Below are 24,432 nucleotides of genomic sequence, written 5' to 3'. Positions count from 1 at the left end.
TTTAGGGAGACTCCATTGCCAAATAACAAGTAATTGGAAGAGACACATTTTAAACATGGGTCTACCCATCTTGATTTGCCCTATAAATAAATAAAAAGGAATGTAAAACATTTAGTAACATAGCAAACAAAAAAATCATTTAATTTCAACTTATGAGCTCATAGAGACAAGAGTTAAGGAGTATAAGGACAGAGCAGCAGAATGAGAGAATAGAAAGGAAGAAACACAGAGAAGTGAATGGTACCCAGACATTAGATCGAATATCATGTTTAATGATCCAGCAATCCCACTCTGGGTATTTATCCAAAAGAACTGAAAACAGAATCTTGAAAAGCTATTAGCATTCCCATATTCACTGCAGCATTATTCACAATAGACAAGAGATGCAAACAAACCAGATGTCCATCAGTAGATAAATGGATAAAGGAAATGTGATACATATGTAAAATGGAAAGTGATTCCGCCTTTAAGAAAATTCAGCAATATGCAAGAACATGGATGAACCTTGAAATTAAGCTAAGCGAAAGAATCTCATCACAGAAAGACAAATACAGCATGATTCCATTCATATGACGTATCTAAAACAGCCAAATTCATAGAATCAAAGAGTAGAATGATGGCTGCCAGGAGATGCAGGGGGGAATTGGGGAGTTGCTAATCAATAAGCATAAAGTTTCAGTTTAGCAAGATGAATAAGTTCCAGAGATCTGCTGTACAACACTGTACCCTATAGTTAACAATACTGTACTGTACACCTAAGAATTTGTTAAGAAGGCAAATCTCATGTTAAGTGTTCTTACCACAATAATTTTTTTTACAGGGGGTAAACATCTCTTATCTGGACAGTGAGATAATATTTGTTCTCCAAGATTGTGAATATCTGATTCACCCCTACATATAGCCTTAATGGCTAAACCTTCAGTCTCCATTGTAGAAGGCACAGCCACAGTAGGAAATATCATTTTGACTTCTGTACCGTGACTGGAACAATAATTCCACACCTGTTATTTGCAGCAGCCCAGCAGAAATTAAACCAAGAGTTGAGTTCTACCCACTGGCCACAGGTCCTCACACCTAACTTTTCCTGCTTACATTAGCTCATCTTGCCTGCAGGTGTCTCAAATATTTTTCCAGTGCATGGGACTCAGAAGGTTTCATTAATTCCCTATACCATAAATGTTAGTAATAGGAGCTATTAAAACCTTGATTTTACTGACAAGATAGCTAAATCACAGGAAAAGAGATGAACCTTTGGGTGTTAATCCGCAAACACAGTCTGTCTACACAGCTTAATAAGTGGGCTAAGTAAATGACCCAGGTCTGAGGACACACCTCTGATTGCTCACTTCTGTTCCAGCTCTAACATTCTTAGTTCAATAAACACTGCTAAGACTGATTTTTGTTTTCGTCTTCTTTTTTTTTTTTTTTGAGATTGAGTTTTGCTCTTGTTGCCCAGGCTGGAGTGCAATGGCACAATCTTGGCTCACTGCAACCTCCGCCTCCCGGGTTCAAGTGATTCTCCTGCCTCAGCCTCCCAAGTAGCTGGGATTATAGGCATGTGCCACTATACCCGGCTAATTCTGTATTTTTAGTAGAGAGGGGGTTTTTCCATGTTGGTCAGGCTGGTCTTGAACTCCTGACCTCAGGTGATCCGCCCGCCTTGGCCTCCCAAAGTGCTGGGATTACAGGCATGAACCACCACGCTCGGCCTGTTTTTGTCTTTTTACAAATATCACTGTGAAAATGCCACTGGAGTTTCACAGGGGGCTTTGGAGCTTAAATAAAGGGCAAGTCTGGTGTCTTTCACATCTTACCCACATAATACAGTCCTTTCCTACAGCCTGAACAGTTTTCTCAAAGGGCCTCAGAAGCATTGATATGAGGAGATTATCCACACGAAAGAAGAATGAGAGAGAAAATGTCTTTCTATCTTGGTCTTACCTAAAGATGGTTCTCTGCATGAAGGGGCATCAGGGTTTTTCAAAAGGTCCAATGGGTCTGTTTCCCCATGGTTGAAGATGAGGGTACCTGAGAGCCAGTAGATGATGTCAAATGGTCTGTCTCTATCTGCAGTTCTGGGACACCTCTTTAGAGCAGTTGGGTGTGACCAAAGGAAATATGTGTTATATACTAGGTGTTCAAAGTTTAAACAAGGTGCTTCCCCATTTGGTTCGAATAGATATGTGCATTATACATTTAGATCCTCTTTTATGCCATCTATTCTAAAGGACGGTTAAAAGCATATAAATATAGCCCTAATTTGCCACCTTGAGAAAGACATTGAAATCCAAAGAAAATAAAAATAGCTACCATTTACATTCTATGGAAATACTACATACTGTGCCAATATTTAAAATATTAGATCTAACTCTAACTGCAACCTAAAAAAAACAGCATCATTTTCTGCATTTTGCTAAAGTCAAAACATTGGTTCAGAGAGACTTGCCCAAGACCACACAGCTTAGAAGTGAGAAGGTCGGGATTTGAATTCATAATTGACTCATTCCAAAGCTCTTCCCATCATTCTGAACTGCTTGCAAACAAATTGTACCAAAATCTTTCTGTAATTCTAGCACTACAGCTTATATTTTACCAAAGTCACCCTTTCTAAAACGTCTTGGCCAACTCCAAATAGTCCCCTTATAGCATCATCACACATACCATGGCATAGGACCCAATACAGGTAGAACTTTCACCTAACAATTCAAGTAGAAATACTGCCCAGGGGCCAAATTGTAAAGCTCTGTGTTGAGGTGGCTGCCTTCCAACTAATTAGACTAAAAGTACCTGACAATGCTTCCAAGGAGGTCTTACCTAAAGAGATCAATCTTTTTAACAGATAATCGGGATAATTTCTAAGCAATCAAGCACCTGCTCATTATCCCCTGTTCTGAGCTGAGAGTGTTTCTCCACCGTGCCTGAATCATCTCTGAACCTTTCATGAAATGCTCTCCACTTTCACAGTATGCAGCCTCAGACAGTAGGTGCAAAACTCAATTTTTACAAATGAAAATACGTTCTTAAGTTGAACTGTATGAGATTGCTGATATTTGACAAATTTTGATTCACAAAAAAATGGCAATTTCAAATGGTTCAAAGTAAACCTTAGGACAGAGGTTTAGCTGCAAGAATAAAAGCCAAAAAAAAAAAAAAATTAGCAGCTTCTGTAGATATAGAAGTCTCCTGCTTCCTCATGCAACTGTGCTAGTGTAAGGAACCCAGGATGCCACAGCAGTTCCATAGTACAGAGGACCCACGCTCCTCCATGTTCATATTCCTGCTGTACTCAACATGTGACATGGCAGGAGTCCACCCCATAGCCTAAAGGTCACAGCCCCACCTCCCACCATGGCATCCACATCAAAGACTGGGAAAGGGAAAGGCAGCAGTGGAACACAAACCTCTCCCCTTAGGATCAAGATGTAGAAGTCTTCTATGCACCCTCTTTTTTTTATTATTATTATTATACTTTAAGTTTTAGGGTACATGTGCACAATGTGCAGGTTTGTTACATATGTATCCATGTGCCATGTTGGTGTGCTGCACCCATTAACTCGTCATTTAGCATTAGGTATATCTCCTAATGCTGTCCCTCCCCCCTCCCCCCCACCCCACAACAGCCCCCGGAGCGTGATGTTCCCCTTCCTGTGTCCATGTGTTCTCATTGTTCAATTCCCACCTATGAGTGAGAACATGCGGTGTTTGGTTTTTTGTCCTTGCGATAGTTTACTGAGAATGATGGTTTCCAGTTCCATCCATGTCCCAACAAAGGACATGAACTCATCATTTTTTATGGCTGCATAGTATTCCATGGTGTATATGTGCCACATTTTCTTAATCCAGTCTATCATTGTTGGACATTTGGGTTGGTTCCAACTCTTTGCTATTGTGAATAGTGCCACAATAAACACACATGTGCATGTGTCTTTATAGCAGCATGATTTATAGTCCTTTGGGTATATACCTAGTAATGGGATGGCTGGGTCAAATGGTATTTCTAGTTCTAGATCCCTGAGGAATCGCCACACTAACTTCCACAATGGTTGAACTAGTTTACAGTCCCATCAACAGTGTAAAAGTGTTCCTATTTCTCCACATCCTCTCCAGCACCTGTTGTTTCCTGACTTTTTAATGATCACCATTCTAACTGGTGTGAGATGGTATCTCATTGTGGTTTTGATTTGCATTTCTCTGATGGCCAGTGATGATGAGCATTTTTTCATGTGTTTTTTGGCTGCATAAATGTCTTCTTTTGAGAAGTGTCTGTTCATTTCCTTCGCTCACTTTTTTGATGGGGTTGTTTTTTTCTTGTAAATTTGTTTGAGTTCATTGCAGATTCTGGATATTAGCCCTTTGTCAGATGAGTAGGTTGCAAAAATTTTCTCCCATTTTGTAGGTTGCCTGTTCACTTTGATGGTAGTTTCTTTTGCTGTGCAGAAGCTCTTTAGTTTAATGAGATCCGATTTGTCAATTTTGGCTTTTGTTGCCATTGCTTTTGGTGTTTTAGACATGAAGTCCTTGCCCATGCCTATGTCCTGAATGGTATTGCCTAGGTTTTCTTCTAGGGTTTTTATGGTTTTAGGTCTAACGTGTAAGTCTTTAATCCATCTTGAATTAATTTTTGTGTAAGGTGTAAGGAAGGGATCCAGTTTCAGCTTTCTACGTATGGCTAGCCAGTTTTCCCAGCACCATTTATTAAATAGGGAATCCTTATCCCATTGCTTGTTTTTGGCAGGTTTGTCAAAGATCAGATAGTTGTAGATATGCGGCATTATTTCTGAGGGCTCTGTTCTGTTCCATTGATCTATGTCTCTGTTTTGGTACCAGTACCATGCTGTTTTGGTTACTGTAGCCTTGTAGTATAGTTTGAAGTCAGGCAGCGTGATGCCTCCAGCTTTGTTCTTTTGGCTTAGGATTGACTTGGCGATGCAGGCTCTTTTTTGGTTCCATATGAACTTTAAAGTACTTTTTTCCAATTCTGTGAAGAAAGTCATTGGTAGCTTGATGGGGATGGCACTGAATCTACAAATTACCTTGGGCAGTATGGCCATTTTCACGATATTGATTCTTCCAACCCATGAGCATGGAATGTTCTTCCATTTGTTTGTATCCTCTTTTATTTCATTGAGCAGTGGTTTGTAGTTCTCCTTGAAGAGGTCCTTCACGTCCCTTGTAAGTTGGATTCCTAGGTATTTTATTCTCTTTGAAGCAATTGTGAATGGGAGTTCACTCATGATTTGGCTCTCTGTTTGTCTGTGATTGGTGTACAAGAATGCTTGTGATTTTCGTACATTGATTTTGTATCCTGAGACTTTGCTGAAGTTGCTTATCAGCTTAAGGAGATTTTGGGCTGAGACGATGGGGTTTTCTAGATATACAATCATGTCATCTGCAAACAGGGACAATTTGACTTCCTCTTTTCCTAATTGAATACCCTTTATTTCCTTCTCCTGCCTGATTGCCCTGGCCAGAACTTCCAAAACTATGTTGACGGGCATCCCTGTCTTGTGCCAGTTTTCAAAGGGAATGCTTCCAGTTTTTGCCCATTCAGTATGATATTGGCTGTGGGTTTGTCATAGATAGCTCTTAGTATTTTGAGATACGTCCCATCAATACCTAATTTATTGAGAGTTTTTAGCACGAAGCGTTGTTGAATTTTGTCAAAGGCCTTTTTTGCATCTATTGAGATAATCATGTGGTTTTTGTCTTTGGTTCTGTTTATATGCTGGATTACATTTATTGATTTGCATATGTTGAACAAGCCTTGCATCCCAGGGATGAAGCCCACTTGATCATGGTGGATAAGCTTTTTGATGTGCTGCTGGATTCGGTTTGCCAGTATTTTATTGAGGATTTTTGCATCAATGTTCATCAGGGATATTGGTCTGAAATTCTTGTTTTTGGTTGTGTCTCTGCCAGGCTTTGGTATCAGGATGATGCTGGCCTCATAAAATGTGTTAGGGAGGATTCCCTCTTTTTCTATTGATTGGAATAGTTTCAGAAGGAATGGTACCAGTTCCTCCTTGTACCTCTAGTAGAATTCGGCTGTGAATCCATCAGGTCCTGGACTCTTTTTGGTTGGTAAGCTATTGATTACTGCCACAATTTCAGAGCCTGTTATTGGTCTATTCAGAGATTCAACTTCTTCCTGATTTAGTCTTGGGAGGGTGTATTTGTAGAGAAATTTATCCATTTCTTCTCGGTTTTCTAGTTTATTTGTATAGAGGTGTTTGTAGTATTCTCTGATGGTAGATTGTATTTCTGTGGGATCAGTGGTGATATCCCTTTTATCATTTTTTATTGCATCTACTTGAGTAAAGCTCTCCTCAGCAAATGTAAAAGAACAGAAATTATAACAAACTGTCTCTCAGACCACAGTGCAATCACACGAGAACTCAGGATTAAGAAACTCACTCAAAACCGCTCAACTACATGGAAACTGAACAACCTGCTCCTGAATGACTACTGAGTACATAACAAAATGAAGGCAGAAATAAAGATGTTCTTTGAAACCAATGAGAACAAAGACACAACATACCAGAATCTCTGGGACACATTCAAAGCAGTGTGTAGAGGGAAATTTATAGCACTAAATGCCCACAAGAGAAAGCAAGAAAGATCCAAAATTGACACCCTAACATCACAATTAAAAGAACTAGAAAAGCAAGAGCAAACACATTCAAAAGCTAGCAGAAGGCAAGAAATAACTAAAATCAGAGCAGAATTGAAGGAAATAGAGACACAAAAAAACCTTCAAAAAATTAATGAATCCAGGAGCTGGTTTTTTGTTAAGATCAACAAAATTGATAGACTGCTACCAAGACTAATAAAGAAGAAAAGAGAAGAATCAAATAAACGCTATGGACCTTCTGCACATCTCCCACTGATGAGAGCTTAGCCACATGACACATCTAGCCACAAATGATGCTGTGAAATGCTATCATTTATCATATATGGGTAGTTATATCCCAGCAAAAGTTGGAATTTTATTACTAAATGAAAAGGGAGGAATTGATACTGGGGGCAACCTGCAATCTCTGACATATAGTAAGGAAAAGAATTGCAATTGGCATACAATCCTGCAGTTTCCATGATGGATCATGTAAAATTGACTGAACTGGAAAGCTCTGGAAAAGCACCTGGAAAGATGAAAATTGAGCTATTGAAGTAAGCTTAAATTAAGTGGAAATCAGAATTCTTGGCATATGGAAGTTGCTAAGAAGCAGATATAGAACACGCATGAGTTCTCTGATGGCCTGGGAAACATCTGCCCTTTGGAGAAATCGGCCCTTTGCCAATTGGTAGAGCACATGCATCCAGGCTTTGCTCTCATCTTTCTCAGTCTGTAAGGTCATATTTGGAGGCACATCTTTATTTCTGGTGTTCGACTTAGGATGAGCTGTAAAGGTTTTGTGAGATGTTCATCTTGTAAGAAATGAAATTAACTCAGATACTCAAGCATTCTTTATGATTTTTCCAAACCATCTTTCCAGGCACTAAGGCCCCGAGGTAGAAATGCCTCTTTCCCAAATCCCCAAGACTTTAAGCATCATATTTATTAAAGCAGTTTAAGTTTCTGGGATACAACTACTGTGCAACCAAAAAGAGCTGATTATCACATCAGTTTGCCCCACTTTAGGAAAGTCCAGTATATTAAAGAAAACCCTCTCCAAAGTTAAAAAGAAGGTAACTGGAATGTCCCAGTGATATAAATATAATGACACATAAAGCAATGAATGAAATGTAAAGGCATAAAACCTTTTCAGGTGCCAGACCACTTGGAATTTCTCCCCTACACTACACGACACCTGACATTTTCTCAACTCAATATTGCAGAATAACTTCACCAGAACTGATGAAAAGAACATTGCACTGCAAAGTCAAATGAGACTTCCAAGATCAATTCCATATTTAACTAGCTAAGTAGTCTCAAGCAAATTGCCTAACCATTCATCTCTGTGCTTCAGTCTGTTCATCTGTAAAATAGGGATAATAATAGCACCTACTTCATAGGTTCACTAGGAGGGTGAAATGAGTTAATATATGGGACCGCTCATCACAGAGCCTAACAGGGGAAACACCCAATTCTTTATTCTAACTGGACTTGGCACAAGAATTAAGATACCTTGAGTGCAAATTTTCCATTACCCATCATTAAGGCTAAAAAGGGAGATAAAACCTGGAAGCCCCAGCTTATAGAGCCCTCTTTCCTAAAGTGGAATGAAGGTGCCCCCTTCATCCATGGTGCCTGGCAAGCTCTGCCACAGGAGGATATAACAGAAGGAAGAAGAAAGCCTTCCCCTCTGCAGAAAAGAGAAACAAAAGTGGAAGAAAATATACCCCATTTTCTCCTCTCCTCCCTGAGAAGTGAGGATAATGTCAGGGTCAGAGGGGAGCTACAGTCGTTATGCCCCACTGAACACTCTGGAAAGATCACTTCTTGGGCTGCCCCTCTCACCAGCCTAGGGCACAGTTACATCACTGTAGCTGCACAGTGTAGCCAGGCTAAGAAGACCTGAAGTTGAGATTACCCCAGCTGCCGTTAATACTCATGTAGTGAAGACACAGCAGGTTAGCTACTGTAGCAGTGGCCACGTGGTTCTGTAGCAAGGGCTAGGGATCAGAGCCCAATGTCAGTGCAGCCAGATGGCAGAGCAACGAAGGTGAGCCTGAGCCAGTGGGTGCATGCCATGCCACTGGCCTCTGCCAGAGCCAAAGATGGAGATCATGAGTTAATGAACCACATATACATGCAGGGAACACCACTCATGTGAGCATAGGACACTGCTCCCAGAGGACAGGAGGCAGAATATAGCACACCAAAGAACCTCTGACACCATGAGACTATCCGTATCACAATCCTCCCCCGAATCATCTGCACAGACACCATGTGTACATTTCCTCTGCACAGGCAAGTCGTAGTCTGAGTTTAAAATGACCACTCCCCCACCTGATTCAAACACAAAATGTGGACAGTTCATGAGAGAAGTGTCCCTACGATTATGTGTGAAATATATAAAGGTAAAATCAATTATCACTAAACAAATATGAGTCCCATGGGGATACAGGAGTGAAAAAAATACAACTTGGTTAGCAAAATCAAACTTAGAACATGAAAATACAGGCTTTCTAAATTCTCACAACTGTGGACAGGATTATAAATTTGATGCAACTTTGGAAAACTGTTTGGTACCATCTCTAAAAGCTAAAGAGGGCCTACTCTATTGAATCATTCATTCCACTCTCAGATATTAACCCAAGATAAATAAGTGGTTTTTTCTACCAATAGACACGTATAAGATGTGTTCAGCTGCCTTATTCACCATAGCCTAATACTGGAAACAGATGAAATGCCTAACGAGTGAAGAATGGGTAAATAAATTGTGGGATATTGTACACTATAATATAATTTATCAATAAAAAAAGAAGGAACGTCTCCTACAGATGGCAATACAGATGAATCTCAATACATGATGAGGAGCAAAAGAAGTAAAATTCATAAGAGTACATACTATATGATTCCATTTATACAAGGTTCAAGAACAACTGAAATTAATCTATGGGGTTAGAATCAGAATAGTGGCTACCTGATAGTAGGGAGTGAGCAGAGGAGAGGAGGTATTAGCTGGGAAAAGGCACGGAGGAGCTAATGGATTCTGGAATTGCCCTGTGACTTCATCTGAGTAGCAGTAACACAGGATAGATATAGATAAGACATAGATACAGATAGATGTAGACATAAATATAGATAATGTAGATGTAGATATAGATTTTGATTTAGAAATATTTTACATAAAATTTTTACATATATAAAAACATATGAAGCTGTACGGCTAAGATTTTTGCTACTTACTACATGTATTTCGTACCTCATTATAAAAGCTTCAAAAAAACACACATGCAGACAGTCTTTCTACTTCAATTTAAGGAAGCAAGGTGTGAGAGGAATGTGTGTTACCCCAAGGGGGCTGCTCTACACCCAAACTCTACAGGGCGTCATCTAATGTACTTTGGAAATAAATGTAGACTTCCCCCAGTCACCTCTGGTAGAGGGTTCCTCTCATTTACCTGGGCCACCTCTACACAAAGATCTCTAGATGCCATGAAATGGACAACTAGAAAAAGTCATAGGCTGTGGTGACTCAAAAACTCAATTACCTTAAGAAATTTTATTATCCCTTAAATAACAGATCAAAATAATTATTTTAGAGATGTGTGATTAAGGAACCTGGAGTGGCAGAAGGCATGCACCACGCATTTATGTTGAAACTATCACAATACTTGGGCCAAATCCTGAGGGACCTAGATAATCTGAGTCTTCAAGGGCAAGGACCATAACCAAACCCAGAATAAACCATGCTGGGTGCCCGGGTGCCAGCAGCTCTGTCATCCACTGATGACTTAATTCTCCTTCCTGCTTTTCAAGTTTTTCAGAAATATTTAAGCCAAGAGTCCCTTAATACTTTAGACTCATTGGTGGTGTTTATGCTTTTTAAGTCATAGATCTTTTTGAAAATCTGACAAAAGTTACAGGCACCCAGAAAAAAGGTATAAAATGTTGCATATATCTTGAGGTATCATAAGTAATACTTAGTAGCTCCTAACTACGGAATGGAAAAAAAAACTGGAATTGTAAAACTACTAAGAGGAGTATGAAACAATTCCTCAATAATCCAAACCAGTTAGCAGATAGTAAGTGTACCTTTATTTATACTATGGCTAAAAACTAATTAGTTCCTTATATTACTTTATGTTTAGCTTGAGTTATGCTTAATAAATGTGCTAGTAACACCAGACATCTCTTACTATGATCTTGCTTTATTTTTTAATGAGCAAATGAGCTAATAATTGTTTATTAAACAGAGTCCATTTCATAAGAAAAATATATTTTTGAAATATGCAGTAACAACATAGGTTAATGCAAAAGACAGTATAAATGTATTATTGCTTATAACTCATTATTATTCTATCTGATTTAAAAGAGTTGCATAGGCCGGGCGCGGTGGCTCACGCCTGTAATCCCAGCACTTTGGGAGGCCAAGGCAGGTGGATCACGAGGTCAGGAGATCGAGACCATCCTGGCTAACATGGTGAAACCCCGTCTTTACTAAAAAAATACAAAAAATTAGCCAGGCGTGGTGGCGTGCGCCTGTAGTCCCAGCTACTCGGGAGGCTGAGGCAGATGAATGGCATGAAACTGGGAGGCAGAGCTTGCAGTGAGCCGAGATCGCGCCACTGCACTCTAACCTGGGCGACAGAGTGAGACTCCGTCTCAAAAAAAAAAGAGTTGCATAAAGGAATTATTATAAATCTTGTTGATGAACATAAAATATATAAACATGTAAGGTGTTTGACAATCACAATACAACAAAAGAGAGTAAATGGAGCTATACAGGAGAAAAAAATGTTACATACTATTGAAATTGAGTTAGTATTAATCTGACCTCTATTGTGACAAATGTAGCTGTTAACTGTAATCCCAGGGCAACCACTAAGAAAATAACTCAAAAACTATTTGTAAAAGAAACAACAAGGGAATTAAAAGACCATACCAGAAAATATCTACTTAACACCAAAAGGCAGGCATGAAAAATAGAGCAGCAAAGAGAAATAAGATATACATGACAAACATAAATCCTGTCTGTTCAGTTAATTACGTAAAATGTTAATAGATTTAATATTCCAATTAAAAGGTGAAGATTGGCAAAATTGATCAAAAAATCTAACAAAATACTGTCTATGAGAGACAACATTTAGATTCAAAGACACAAATAAGTTGAAAGTATAAGGATGAAAAAGATATCTCATGCTGCCAGGCATGGTGGCAAGTGCCTGTAGTCCCAGCTACTCAGGAGGCTGAGGCAGAAGGATTGCTTGAGTCCAGGAATTCAAGGCTGCAGTGAGTTATGATCGTGCCTGTACTCCAGCCTGAGTGACAGAGCAAGACCCTGTCTCTTAAAAAAAAAAGATACATCATGCAAATATTATAGTAACCAAAAGAAAACTGGAATGGCTATACCAGTATCAGATAAAATAGACTTTAAGACAAAAATTACTGCTAGAGACAAAGAAGGACATTTAATAATGATAAAAAGGTCAATCTATGAAGTAGATGTAACAAATATAACTATGCACCTAATAAAAGAGCACTAAAATACATGAAGGATAAACTGACAGAGCTGAAGAAAGAAATAGACAACTCAACAATAATAGCTGAAGACTCCAATACCTTAGTTTCAATAATGGATAGAACATCTAGATAGAAGATCAACAAGAAAACAAACCAACTCATCCTAACATGCATCTATAGAACACTCTACCCAACAACAGCAAAAAACAGTTATTCTCAAGCGTACATGGAAGATTCTCCAGGATAGGCCATATGCTAGACTATAAAATGAGCCTCAATCAGTTTTAAAAGATTAAAGTCACATAAAATATTTTCTCCAACTACAATGGATTCATTGTCTATGCTTAACAGGAACAACTATGGGCCAATATATGTCCCCAGGAGAGCCCTACAAGGACTTAGGTCTCAACCTATAGTTTAGGAATGCCAGTGGTCCCCATGGTCACAAGCATTTTATAAAGGGATGGAAACAGAAGTCTGGATACCATTTTCCTAGAGACTGTCAGAGAAAATATTGTGTTATAAAAATCTGTAGGTTAAAGAAGCAGGATGTCTTACACAGATGTCTCATATATTAAAGAATTACAGAGTAATTACAGAGAAAGGTATTACACTGTTCTTCAATGTCCTAGGAGTGCTGCCATAAGTTGGGAGATCCTCCCAAGGTTTGGACCATCTACATTATTTAAAGGTTTGTAACCATTATCAGATAGAGGAAAAGATTGTCTGCTACAGAAGATTCTCTTCCCTAATTTAGGATTCTGTCCAAGCTGCAAATTACCTGAAGCTGATTATTCCTAAGTCCAAGACCACTGCCTGCAAAATAATCAAGTCAATGCCCATAATTAAGTCAAGTTGCCAGCCTTAACTATATTTCTCTCTCGCTCGCTCACTCTCTCTCTTTCCCTACTTCCCTCTCTCCCCTAACCCCCGTGTACATTATATACCAATTCATTGGATATATATATTATCCAATATTGGATAAACATATATATATATATATATATATATATATATATATATATATACATGTTAAAGAAACAGGATGTCTTACACAGATGTCTCATATATTGAGGAATTACAGAGTAATTACAGGGAAAGGTATTACACTGTTCTTCAACATCCTAGGCAGTGCTGCCATAAGTTGGGAGATCCTCCCAAGGTTTGGACCATCTACGCATCTATGCTATGTATACATATATATACACATACATACACACACACACACACACACGTGCGATTGATTAAATGTTGATTAAATGTTAGGCATCCAAATGCAATTAAGGCTTTTAAAGACAAAAGCATCTTTATAGATGGGTGACACTTAAGAATTTGATAAGGGCTTTCTTTTTTTCTTTGGATTTCTGATGGTTTAAAATAAGAGACCCTTCTCTCAACAAATCCATGAAAGCATACTGGGTTGGAGTTTATTGCTGTTATAAAAAAGGATTTTGGATGACAGATAGTTCAGAGGGCAAGTCATCTCTGAACCAGTGTCCTGGCTCTGTGTCAAGGGGGCAACTATGCCCCAGAAGGACCCTTCAACAGGTAAGCGTAAAAATTTGATCACACAAAAGAGGGATTGCTACCACAGTAGGACCATCCCAATTAGGGTCCACTTCGCCTAGTTAAATATCCAAATGATAGAAGAGATCATGTATAAGGCCAATGTCTGCAGTCAATTCTCTATTCTACAGTTCTTATTTATGCTCAAGGAGTAAGGACAAAGAGTCAGAGGTATCGAATGCTTCCTGACTCCTGTAATCAGCACACCCTTTCTCCTCTTGTCTGATGGCTACAATTCATTCTTAGGATCTTAGCTTGAAATCTACCTTCTTTAAGTAACTGTGTTCAAATCCTCGGACTCTAGATTAGTTCCCTAGTTACATACTAAACTGTATTTTTCCCATACGTAAGTTAAAATTACTATTTTTAACTAATAACTACGTACTTAGTAGCGTGTGCAAAAGTTTATCTCACTATCAAATCCTGCTGTTCTGTATGCTCAACCAGGACAGCTCTGTCAACTGCTATATTATGAGTTTCTAGCAAGTGCCTTCCACATATTAGATTCTCAATAAATAGCTCTAAATAAATGAATTCTACCAGATTGACTTGACAATAGAATAGGTAACTAATAAAGCATGTAAATTTAACATCCTTTACTCAACAACTTTCAGGTGCCTTAATAAAAGTGCATTTATGCATGGGTCTATGCATATTTTATTAAATCATCATAGGCACATTAAGACAGGGAAAAAATCATATATAATTTATTAATTTGTTAAATTATTATATATTCAAGCTCTTCCCATTTATGAACTCAGCTTTCCACTAAATAACTACATGAGAGTAAGATGTAAATGACCAAAATGGTGGTTTTCTCGTTTTTGTACATCTGTTCTAAGTAGCTTCAGGGTGATCAAAAGTGATATATGATTATCACATAGCAAATATTTCAAAACTAAGATCTTATCCATGGCTTTATACGACATCATTCCTCAGAAGAGATTTGGTCAATCTGTGTTCAGGAAGTACATCTACAGCCAAATAGTACACTTAAATTTAGATTTCAAATCAATAAGAATGATGTTTAAGCATTTCCATGTGGAAAGGTGGCCCATAGACGCAGTCTCAGAAAATCATGATTATTATTACTTCAATTTTGCATGATGCTGTATAGATGGTCTTACTATATTCTTTCATGGGTAAATTTCTTAAACTCTGTGGTGATAGCATTTCCTTTATGTAGGTGTTAGCCATTTACTGAGAATGTAGGAAAAATTATATCTGCAACACAAGGAATCTTCACATCTTTTGTCCCTTTTACAGGAGCCCACTGGGCCACTTATTTTCTCTAAGTTCTATGCAGGTGGCCCCTAGTGTAAATGGCTAGAAAGTCTTTTAAAATTGTGTTTGGACAGTAAGGTGGAAATTTCCAGACTTTAAAATATCAGAAAAATGCATCATTTTAAAAAAGACTCTTTCCCTTCTCTACTCATTTTCTACTAAGGTACTTCACAATATTTCTTTTTGAAATTTAGTCATATATATGTATGTATGCAATATATATAACTATATATTTGTATGTATGAATACACACACACACACACACACACGCACACACACCCTTAGATGAACTGCAATGGCCCAAAAGATAGTCAACTTACAGGAATGGATACCAGAGGTCCTCTAGGGTAGTGTTTTTCAAATTGTGGGCTTAGAATCAATTTAGTATGTCCCAAACATAATTTTCTCAAAAGTAGAAGAGTAGAGTGGAATGAAATAGATAATTCTAGGCACAGCGTGTGTAGATATTGAATCTTTCCTAACTTTGGAACCCTGGCACTATGAGCAAATCTTGGGGGAGGGGGAATTTGTATGTGTATATGCACAAGTAAATTTGAGAATGGCTGGTGTAATTTGGAAATGGTTTGTATAATGTTTATGGATATTCATTTGTAAAGAGCTCACATATGTGGAGCTCAGACACACTGAAGCTGAGTCTAACCCAGGAGAGAGAGGCTTCCAGCCCCTGCCTCCACCCTAAGACCTACTGGTGAGGGCACCGTACTGTGCTCTTGTTCCCTGCAGTGCTCATCCAGGGATAAGAACGGTATCCGAATGCTGGACTCACATTAGGGACTCTTTCTCACAAGGCTGTAGTAAAAACCATTGATTCATTTAAAAAAGGGAAACTCACCATGGGTTCCTGAAATTATCACAAGAGACAGGGACCCCAGGGAGGAGTAAGAGATTTTCATAATAATTGGGTAGGAAGGATAAATCATTTCATTTGAATATTTAAAGAAATGGGCTCTAATTTCATACACCAAGTAAAGGGGGCCATATTGTTTATACAAATATTTCAGCTATGACAAGTTGTTTGGTCTATTAAAAAAGCTAGTTTCCAAATGTAACCAAATATGCTTGTGTTAAAGGAGAATGGTAACTTTTATTAATGTTAAAATCTGAGTTTCTACAGTTCTTATTTTCTGTTGTACTCATTCCTAGAGAAAGAAGGATACATTAGTATATATATGTTTGCGTTAATAAAAAAGGCAGAAGGAAACTTTACTCTGTTAAGAATGTCCCGTAATTATTATTTTTAATTTTTGAAGTTTCTAATACAGCCAGAGAAAATAACTCTAGTGGAAAAGAAGGCATAAGCTTTGTAAAACATAGACACAGGCAACAAAAGAGATTTCAGATTATCTGAAAAAAAGAGAAACCCTGATATGTCTCAGAGATTTGGTCTCTGAAGCGTCCTCGGAAGTAAACGTGGCCATATAAACTACTCTTCCACAGATGGGCCCCGGGCCTCACAGTACAAATCTCCTTGACAGAGGAGGACCTTCCTTCTCCCATTCGCTTTATACACACACACCATCCACAGTGTTTCTCCTTGGGAACGAAAAATGCAGGCATCGGCAAAGCAACAATTGAAAAAGAATCCAAATGTCACACAACCAGACAGATGGAAGGAGACAACATTGTTTTCTTACCATATCACTCAATCAACATTGCGTTGAAGCACATGACTCTGCCAATATTTGACTGTTTGACTTACAAATATGACAATTCCACATAATTCAGCCTAATATTTATAGCGTTCCCACCATGTATAGAATCCATAAGGTTAATTACATTTGCTGTACTATTTTCACAAAATGACAAAGCAAATGACAATGAAACCCTTATGATAATTTCACAAAAGTCACAGAAAGAATAGTGGAAGGATTCTTTAAGACAATGTGTTTGCAGGTGTGGGAAGTTAACAAGCAAGGACATGGAAAGGCAAATCAGTACATCGTCACTGAGTACATACAATTCGCAAGATATTTGGTCCTTGTCCTCAAGTACCTACAATTTAGTTTGGAAGATGTAATGCATGAAAAAAAATTCCACCTAAGACAATTATATAATAATCACTTGGGACAGAGAAAATGACACAAAGAATATCAAACTGGGCAGGTCCTTAGAATTTAAATAGTCTAACTCCCTTATTATTATTATTATTTTTGAGATGGAGTTCGCTCTGTCGCCCAGGCTGCAGTGCAGTGGCACGATCTCGGCTCACTGCATCCTCTGCCCTCCAGGTTCAAGCGATTCTTCTGCCTCAGCCTCCCGAGTATCCTGCTCACTACAGTCATGGTAAAAAAAAAAAAAAAAAAAAAAAAAAAAAATGTTTAAAGGCAGTGTTTCACTGATTTAAATATTGCATAGAGGTCAAAGAGAGTTAAGACCAAATAAATGTCACTGGATTTCACAAATAGAAGAAGATGGGCAAAAAAATAAATATATAAAAAGAATAAAAAAATAAATCCCAGAGAGATCAAGTATTTAAATAAAAAGGCATCTGGTTAAACATGGCAGCCTGACTGCATGGGTTTATTTCCATCTCATTCCAAAGCCCAACTAAAGCGACAGTAAAGGAATAAAAAATTATGAACATACAAGGACCAGAACAGGAAAGCCAGCATTAGTGAATACGAGAGTTCCATACATTTTACAGATGCTAAAAAAGATGAAAGAATGGAAACAAGTCAGCAGAACAGAGGAAACTATAAGAAAAAAAAAGTGTGCCTGTACAGGAACAACCAATGAAAAAGCAACCAATTCTCACCTCACAGTTACACACACAAACACACTCAGGGTTAGGACCTGGTCCCACCACACACCACACACCATAGAAGGTGAGAATGAAGCACAACACTGACAACAGGGGACTGTCTGAAAGCCCGGGAATACAGGATACTTGAGATTTTAGGTTCATTCCTCAATCCCAACACTGGCAAAAGAAGACCCAAGATGACATGTATGCAACAGGTCTACAGAAAAATCAGCCCAGATTACCACAAAAGGGCAGAGGCATCCAAAAAGGATAACTCCAGGATGAGAAAATGAGCAATTACATTATTCGATATATTGAACCTTGAACAATAATATTGATAAACATTTGACATATCTGATGAAGCAAGAAGAAACAACTTTTTAAAGTTCATTTAAAAAATAAGCAAATTTTTAAAGGCAAGCCAATTATTAACTCCAGGAAAAACAGAAAGCTGCATGAAAAACTTAATCCTCATATAAGACTTCATGAAAACTTTAAACTGCCACTCATCAAAGGGTACCACTAAGAAAGTAAAAAAACAAAGCATTGTCTGGAAGAAAATATAAGATGTCCACCTGATAAAGAACTCATATCCTGAATACATAGAGAACTAAACAGCAACAGAAAAGAGACAAGCAACCCAAATAAAATACTGGCAAGAGACTTTAATGAAACTTCACAAAAGAAGACATCAAAATTACCAATAAGTATATGTAAAGGTGCTCATCAGGGAAAAGAGAGCAAAGTAATTTAAAAAGTATGAACATAAAAAGACAAAGAATAAGAAAGGCAAAAGAAGTGGTAGGTAACTGGGATGGAAGAAACATTCTGTTACTTATCTGGGTGGTAGCTATGCAGATATCCATATATGTAGAAACTCATGAAGCTGAACACTTAAGATTTGTGCACTTTATTCATAAAAATTGGACTTCAATCTTTAAAATGTAATCTTTTGCAATAACAATTTTTGTTTCAGTGTATAATTGGGGAAGAACTAGAGGAGAAATAAAAAAGTTAAATTTACATATCTTCACCATACATTAAAAGATAGATCAAGAAATAGCTGTACAAGCATATTTTTGAGAAATCTCATGGTTAGCACTATTGCCTCTAACAAGATTGAAGGTTGAGGAGAGGGGAACAGGGGACTGTTATTTTTCTTTTTATTTTACCTTAAGTTCTGGGATACATGTGCAGAATGTGCAGGTTTGTCACATAGGTATACATGTGCAACGGTGGTTTGCTGCACCTATGAACCCATTATCTAGGTTTTAAGCCCCACTTCAAACTACACTACAAGGCTACAGTAACCAAAACAACATGGTACTAGTACCAAAACAGATATATAGACCAATGGAACAGAACAGAGACCTCAGAAATAACACCACACATCTACAGCCATCTGATCTTTGACAAATCTGGCAAAAATAAGCAATGAGGAAAGGGGTCCCTATTTACTAAATGGTGCCGGGAAAACCAGCTAGCCATATGCAGAAAACAGAAACTGGACCCCTTCCTTACGCCTTATACAAAAATTACCTCAAGATGGATCAAAGACTTCAATGTAAAACCTAAAACCATAAAAACCCTAGAAGAAAACCTAGGCAATACCACTCACGACATAGGCATGGGCAAAGACTCTATGACTAAAATACCAAAAGCAATTGCAACAAAAGCCAGAATTGACAAATGGGATCTAATTAAACTAAAGAGCTTCCGCACAGCAAAAGAAACTATCATCAGAGTGGGAGAAAATTTTTGCTATCTATCCATCTGACAAAGGGCTAATATCCAGAATCTACAAGGAACTTAAACAAATTTACAAGAAAAAAACAACCCCATCAAAAAGTAGGCAAAGGATATACAGTTTTTCATGATAAGCTTTTTACTAATGTATTTTTTAACTGCACACATAAAAATGTTAAACAAATATTAAATATGTGATTATTTATATAAACCTGGGATGGAGAAGGTCTTTTAGGGACGCCTCTGTGAATATCATTTATTTTGCCACCCAGTGTTCACTCCCCATTCTGTACTCTAAGTTCCCTACCTCCTCCACTAAGAGTCCATATCGTTCAGGGGAATCTTCATTCCTGGCTTTCGCACTGGCTCGTGACTCGGGCCCAATTCAACCAGTCCAACCCATGGTCTTGGCCCTTGCTCTCAGAGATGTTTTTTCTTCCAGAGATAGGCACAAGGCCCAGTTTGGGCCATTGAGAGTTATACCAAAGAGTTCTGTAAAAATGCTGAAGGAGGCTGGGCGCGGTGGCTCACGCCTATAATCCCAGCACTTTGGGAGGCCGAGGCGGGCAGATCACGAGGTCAGGAGATTGAGACCATCCTGGCAAACATGGCGAAACCCCGTCTCTACTAAAAATACAAAAAAAAAAAAAAGTAGCCGGGCATGGTGGCGGGCACCTGTAGTCCCAGCTACTCGGAAGATCGAGACCATCCTGGCTAACACGGTGAAACCCCATCTCTACTAAAAATATAAAAATTTAGCCAAGCATGGTGGTGAGCACCTGTAGTCCCAGCTACTGGGCAGGCTGAGGCAGGAGAATGGCATGAACCCAGGAGACGGAGCTTGCAGTGAACCGAGATCGCATCACTGCACTCCAGCCTGGGCGACAGGGCAAGACTCTGTCTCAGAAAAAAAAAAAAAAAGCTAAAAGAAAGATATGGTCTGCATATACTTTTATATATACATATGTATAAGAATATGTATATAGGCTAATATAGGTAAGATATATATCTTATGTGAATATATAGCTTTTATTCATTAAAAGCTAATCTAAATTTATATGTACAAGAACCATATATAAATTGTTAGATATTATTATTATTAGCAATTAAATTCCTTTTTTCCTTAAGCCAGTTTGGGTTGAGCTTTCTGATACCTGCAAGTAGCAGGATCCTGACTAATTCAACCACACAAAAGAGAAACCAGACAAAACCAACCAATAGATGTAAGTAGATATACATAAAACATCAACAGAAACATTTTATCAGTAGAAATCACCAAACAATTTAAAAGTAAATAAAAAAGGAAGAAAGAATGGTTGTAACCCTTAGGCTTGATAAAGTTTTTGCCCTTGCTAATAACAAGACAGAAATGCTACAGAAAATGGGCAAAAATATAAATGCACAATTCAAGAATAAAAACATGAATGCAAAAAAGTTTGCTTTTTAAAAATCAAACAAATGAAATTAATCATGAACAAATTTTATCCAATGACATAGCTAAATATTGTTTTAAATTTTATTATCCAGAGTTGGCAAGTGTCTCATGGACTGCCGATGAGAATGTAAATTGGTACACCTTTCTGGAAGGCAATCTAGCTATAATAAAAATAGGCAAACCTTGGACACAATAAGTCTTCTTCTAGGAATTTATCTAAGGAGATAATTAAAGATGTGTGTAAACATTCTCCCTACAAATTTGCTTATTGACTTGTATTTCTATATAGAAACACTGGAAAAATGAATATTCAAAAGATAAAGCATTCATATAATCCATACATTCCAACAGTGTTCAATAATTTAAAATATTGATGGAAAATATGTACATATATAGAAGGATGTTCATAATTACGAAGTGGAATAAACAGGTCGTCAACCATACAGCAATGAGCCTGTTTTGGTTGTATATATGTATACATACATGGAAAAAGATCTACTCAGATACACATCAAATGGTAGTAAAATTTCCGAGTAGTAGAATTACATGCTTCATAATTTGCTGGAGTTTTTTTCTGCTTATATGTACATTTCAGCCTTGTGGTTGTTTTCTGCTAACTAATACATTTCAGCCTTTCTCCAATGAATCTTCACTGACTTTCAGTAAGAAAAAAACGTATTTAAAATTCCTAAAAAGCCATGTCACCTCTAAAAGTGATTTCAGACATGCAGTTGAAGCCTAAACATATGCAAGCTTTTAGGTGAAGCACAGATGATAAGAAAGTCAAGGAAGTGGACTCTCTTTTAAGAAAATTTGGTTGTAAAAACAAGGAGCAAAGGGTCTCAAGGACATATATGGTCTATAGTTACTGAGATGAAGAGTCTTCTCTGGAGAAGAGGAAGAGGCCAAAGGTGTAGAAAGAAGGAATCACGTGGGGATCTGTCTAATGGAGCCTCTCACAGTTAAATACTGTGCTTTCCTTTCTCCAGCGCCCTCCATTTGGGCTGGGCTGCTTTACCTGGACGCCCACATGCCCTTTTCTCTTTGTGCCAAGCATATCCTGATGCTACACAGACTCAGAAAGGGGGGCAGAACTCATCCTGGGGCAGAGCCTATACTCTCAGCCTCTTAGTGTTTGAACCTTTACACTAGGTGCGGCAGGCACTTTTCATCAGCACCTTTCCCCAGAGAAGAAAATAGGACGCTTGAAGCCCCCAAGAGGGTCTCTTACCCCCGCTCCCATAGAAGACTGACCACCATAAAGTACATGCAGGCATAAAGTAAACTTGACCTTGATGGTGAAAAAGTGAGTTTTGACAATTCACAGGACTTGAATGTAAGAGAGATTAGGTTTTCTTTTCATTTATTTTGAGCATATTAACAGCTGGTGACCTAGATTAAGAAATAATTCAATACGTGAAAAGGCAGACTGTATCACTAAATTCCTTCACAGATGGAAAGTGGATTCAGTGAAAAGCCTCAGACCGAAGAGTCAAGTAATTACTTGGAAGGCAGGAGGAGGAGTACCTACAAGTGGGTAAAATGAAGTGTGGAAAAAGGATGACAAAACCTGGCCCAGATCCCAAGCCAGCAGATCCCTGGCTACTTTCTGCACAAGTAACCCGGGCCTGGAAGGGAGCAGGCAGCCTTGCTAATTCAGCTGCGGAGGGAGAGGCAGGAGGAGGATCACTTTAGTTCAGGATGAGCTTGGGTAGATATTAAAAGAAATACAATCCTCTTACTGCATGGAGAGTGTGCATGTGTGGAGGGAGGGACTACAGGCAGCTACCAAGCCTCTGGGCCTGGGGACAAAAGGGATCAGTGCCCCCTCTGCTCAGCAACTCAGGGTCAGCCGGAACTAGGAGGCAGCCTGAGATTGCATCTGAAGAGGGAAATTCATTGCCATCCGGAGCAACATGGCAAATCCGACTTCCAATAAAACAGGAAAATGCTAAACACCCCATATCCTAGGGACGGAAAATACTGCCACGTGAAAGAGAACACAGTTCAAGTGATACCAATCATGGGGCTCATTAGCCGGTGTTGATTTTCAAGTACAATGCTCAAGCTACAATATAAATGAAATGTCCTTTGCTCAGGACACAAATGAATACCTCAGGGCCGTCATATACAGCAGTCACCAGGGAAGACAGGCAAGCCTGGTGCCTGGTACAACTCCCCTCCACCTGCTTGGGGCTGTGCTTGCTAGGGACCTGGGTTTCATTCATGCACATCTCTGGGGAAAAAAAATAAATTACTGTGGACAATTTACTGAGGGACTTGCAAAACAACAGAGAACCCAATTTCTGCAATCTGGATTTTTTTAAATGCAATAAAAGGTCCTTCTTTGTGCAGAAATATGCAGAAAGGAACTATTAGGTTCAGGTCATATTTATTTTTGACCTTCTAAAGAAGGACACTGGCGTCAAAAGGGACACAAACATATAGACCAAAAATAAAAGTGTGTGTATCTAGATCTCTGTTTTGAACTCCAGAACTCACTAGACAGCACTGTGTGATCACGATCCTGCCCTACTGGTCCTGGGAGATTTTTGGTGGCTTCTCTGTTAAATAGTTCGTGTCTACTGCACTTAAGGAGCCACAAAATCTCCCGCAAGAAGGACGGCTGCCGCAATCTCCCGCCCCGATCTGCGGGCCGCGTCTCCGCGAGCTGCCTGCGGGCGCGCTGGGAGCCGGCCCGGGGAGACGCGGGCGCAGGGAGATGCGCTCTGCTCCGGGCGCAGCGGGCGAGCTGCCTCACCTGCTACTTCTGTTGCCTGGCTTGGGGCCAGGAGAGCGGCAACCCGGGGCGGGCTCCGGGGCTGGACATACCCCGCGCCTCCCGGGCCAGGGTCTGCGGGTCCCTGGCGCTCCGTCCTCCCGACCCGCTCCCCGCGGCGTCCAGGTCGCGCCTTGCTGCAGTCACCGAGCGGAGGGCAGGGCGTCCCAGCGTCCCTGGCCCCGGCCCCGCTCCGCAGCGCGCCGCACCCCGAGGCTCGGGCCCCGCACCGCCGCAGCTGGCCAAGCCCCCGCCTGGCGTCCCCGGCCCCAGCCCCGGCCACCCGCCGCTGACCTTTTCCTGCGCGCGGTTAAGTCGCTTCTGGACGTTCTTGGCGAAGATGCCTGTCTTGATGTCAGCCATGGCTGCGGGTCCGGGGAGCTGCGAAGAGCAGAGCGCGCAGCGGGGCTGGCGGCGGCGCTGAGGAGCGGGAGGAGGAGCGGGAGGAGGAGGAGAGGGCCGAGCAGGGGAGGAGCGGGAGAAGCGGCAGAGAGCCGCGGAGCGCGGAGGGGTGAGGGCGGGGCGCGGCGGCGGGACCAGCTTAAAGCGACAGAGCGGGGGCGGGATGCGTCGGGACTGGCTGTGACATGGGGGAAGGGGCGGGGGAAGAAAGGGAAAGAGGCCAAGAAAAAGAGAGGGAAAAGCCAGAAGCCAGATTGCGTCCTCGATGATGGAAGATTGTCCAGAGGAGAAAGGGAACCAAGCCAAGCAGAAGTCCCGGGGCCCAG

The 24,432-nt window shown here is 39.7% G+C and overlaps 1 protein-coding gene across 3 annotated transcripts in view; it reads right to left on the bottom strand.

Moving 5' to 3' along the window:
• The window catches only part of AMPH (amphiphysin), a 250,400-nt gene extending 226,175 nt beyond the window's left edge, over positions 1-24,225 (bottom strand). Inside the window, exon 1 of one of the 3 annotated variants that reach the window (XM_063609652.1) lies at positions 23,999-24,225. In XM_063609652.1, coding sequence (XP_063465722.1) covers positions 23,999-24,067 — 69 coding nt within the window. In that variant the 5' untranslated portion in view covers positions 24,068-24,225. The remainder of the gene's footprint in view (positions 1-23,998) is intronic. The other 2 variants (XM_055293373.2, XM_055293372.2) reach the window with 2 other exon arrangements.
• Between the last annotated feature and the right edge of the window lie 207 nt (positions 24,226-24,432).

Source organism: Symphalangus syndactylus, chromosome 9 (genome assembly GCF_028878055.3).
Source record: "Symphalangus syndactylus isolate Jambi chromosome 9, NHGRI_mSymSyn1-v2.1_pri, whole genome shotgun sequence".
In the NCBI taxonomy this organism is placed as follows: domain Eukaryota; kingdom Metazoa; phylum Chordata; class Mammalia; order Primates; family Hylobatidae; genus Symphalangus; species Symphalangus syndactylus.
This window is presented reverse-complemented; position numbering and strand designations above follow the sequence as displayed.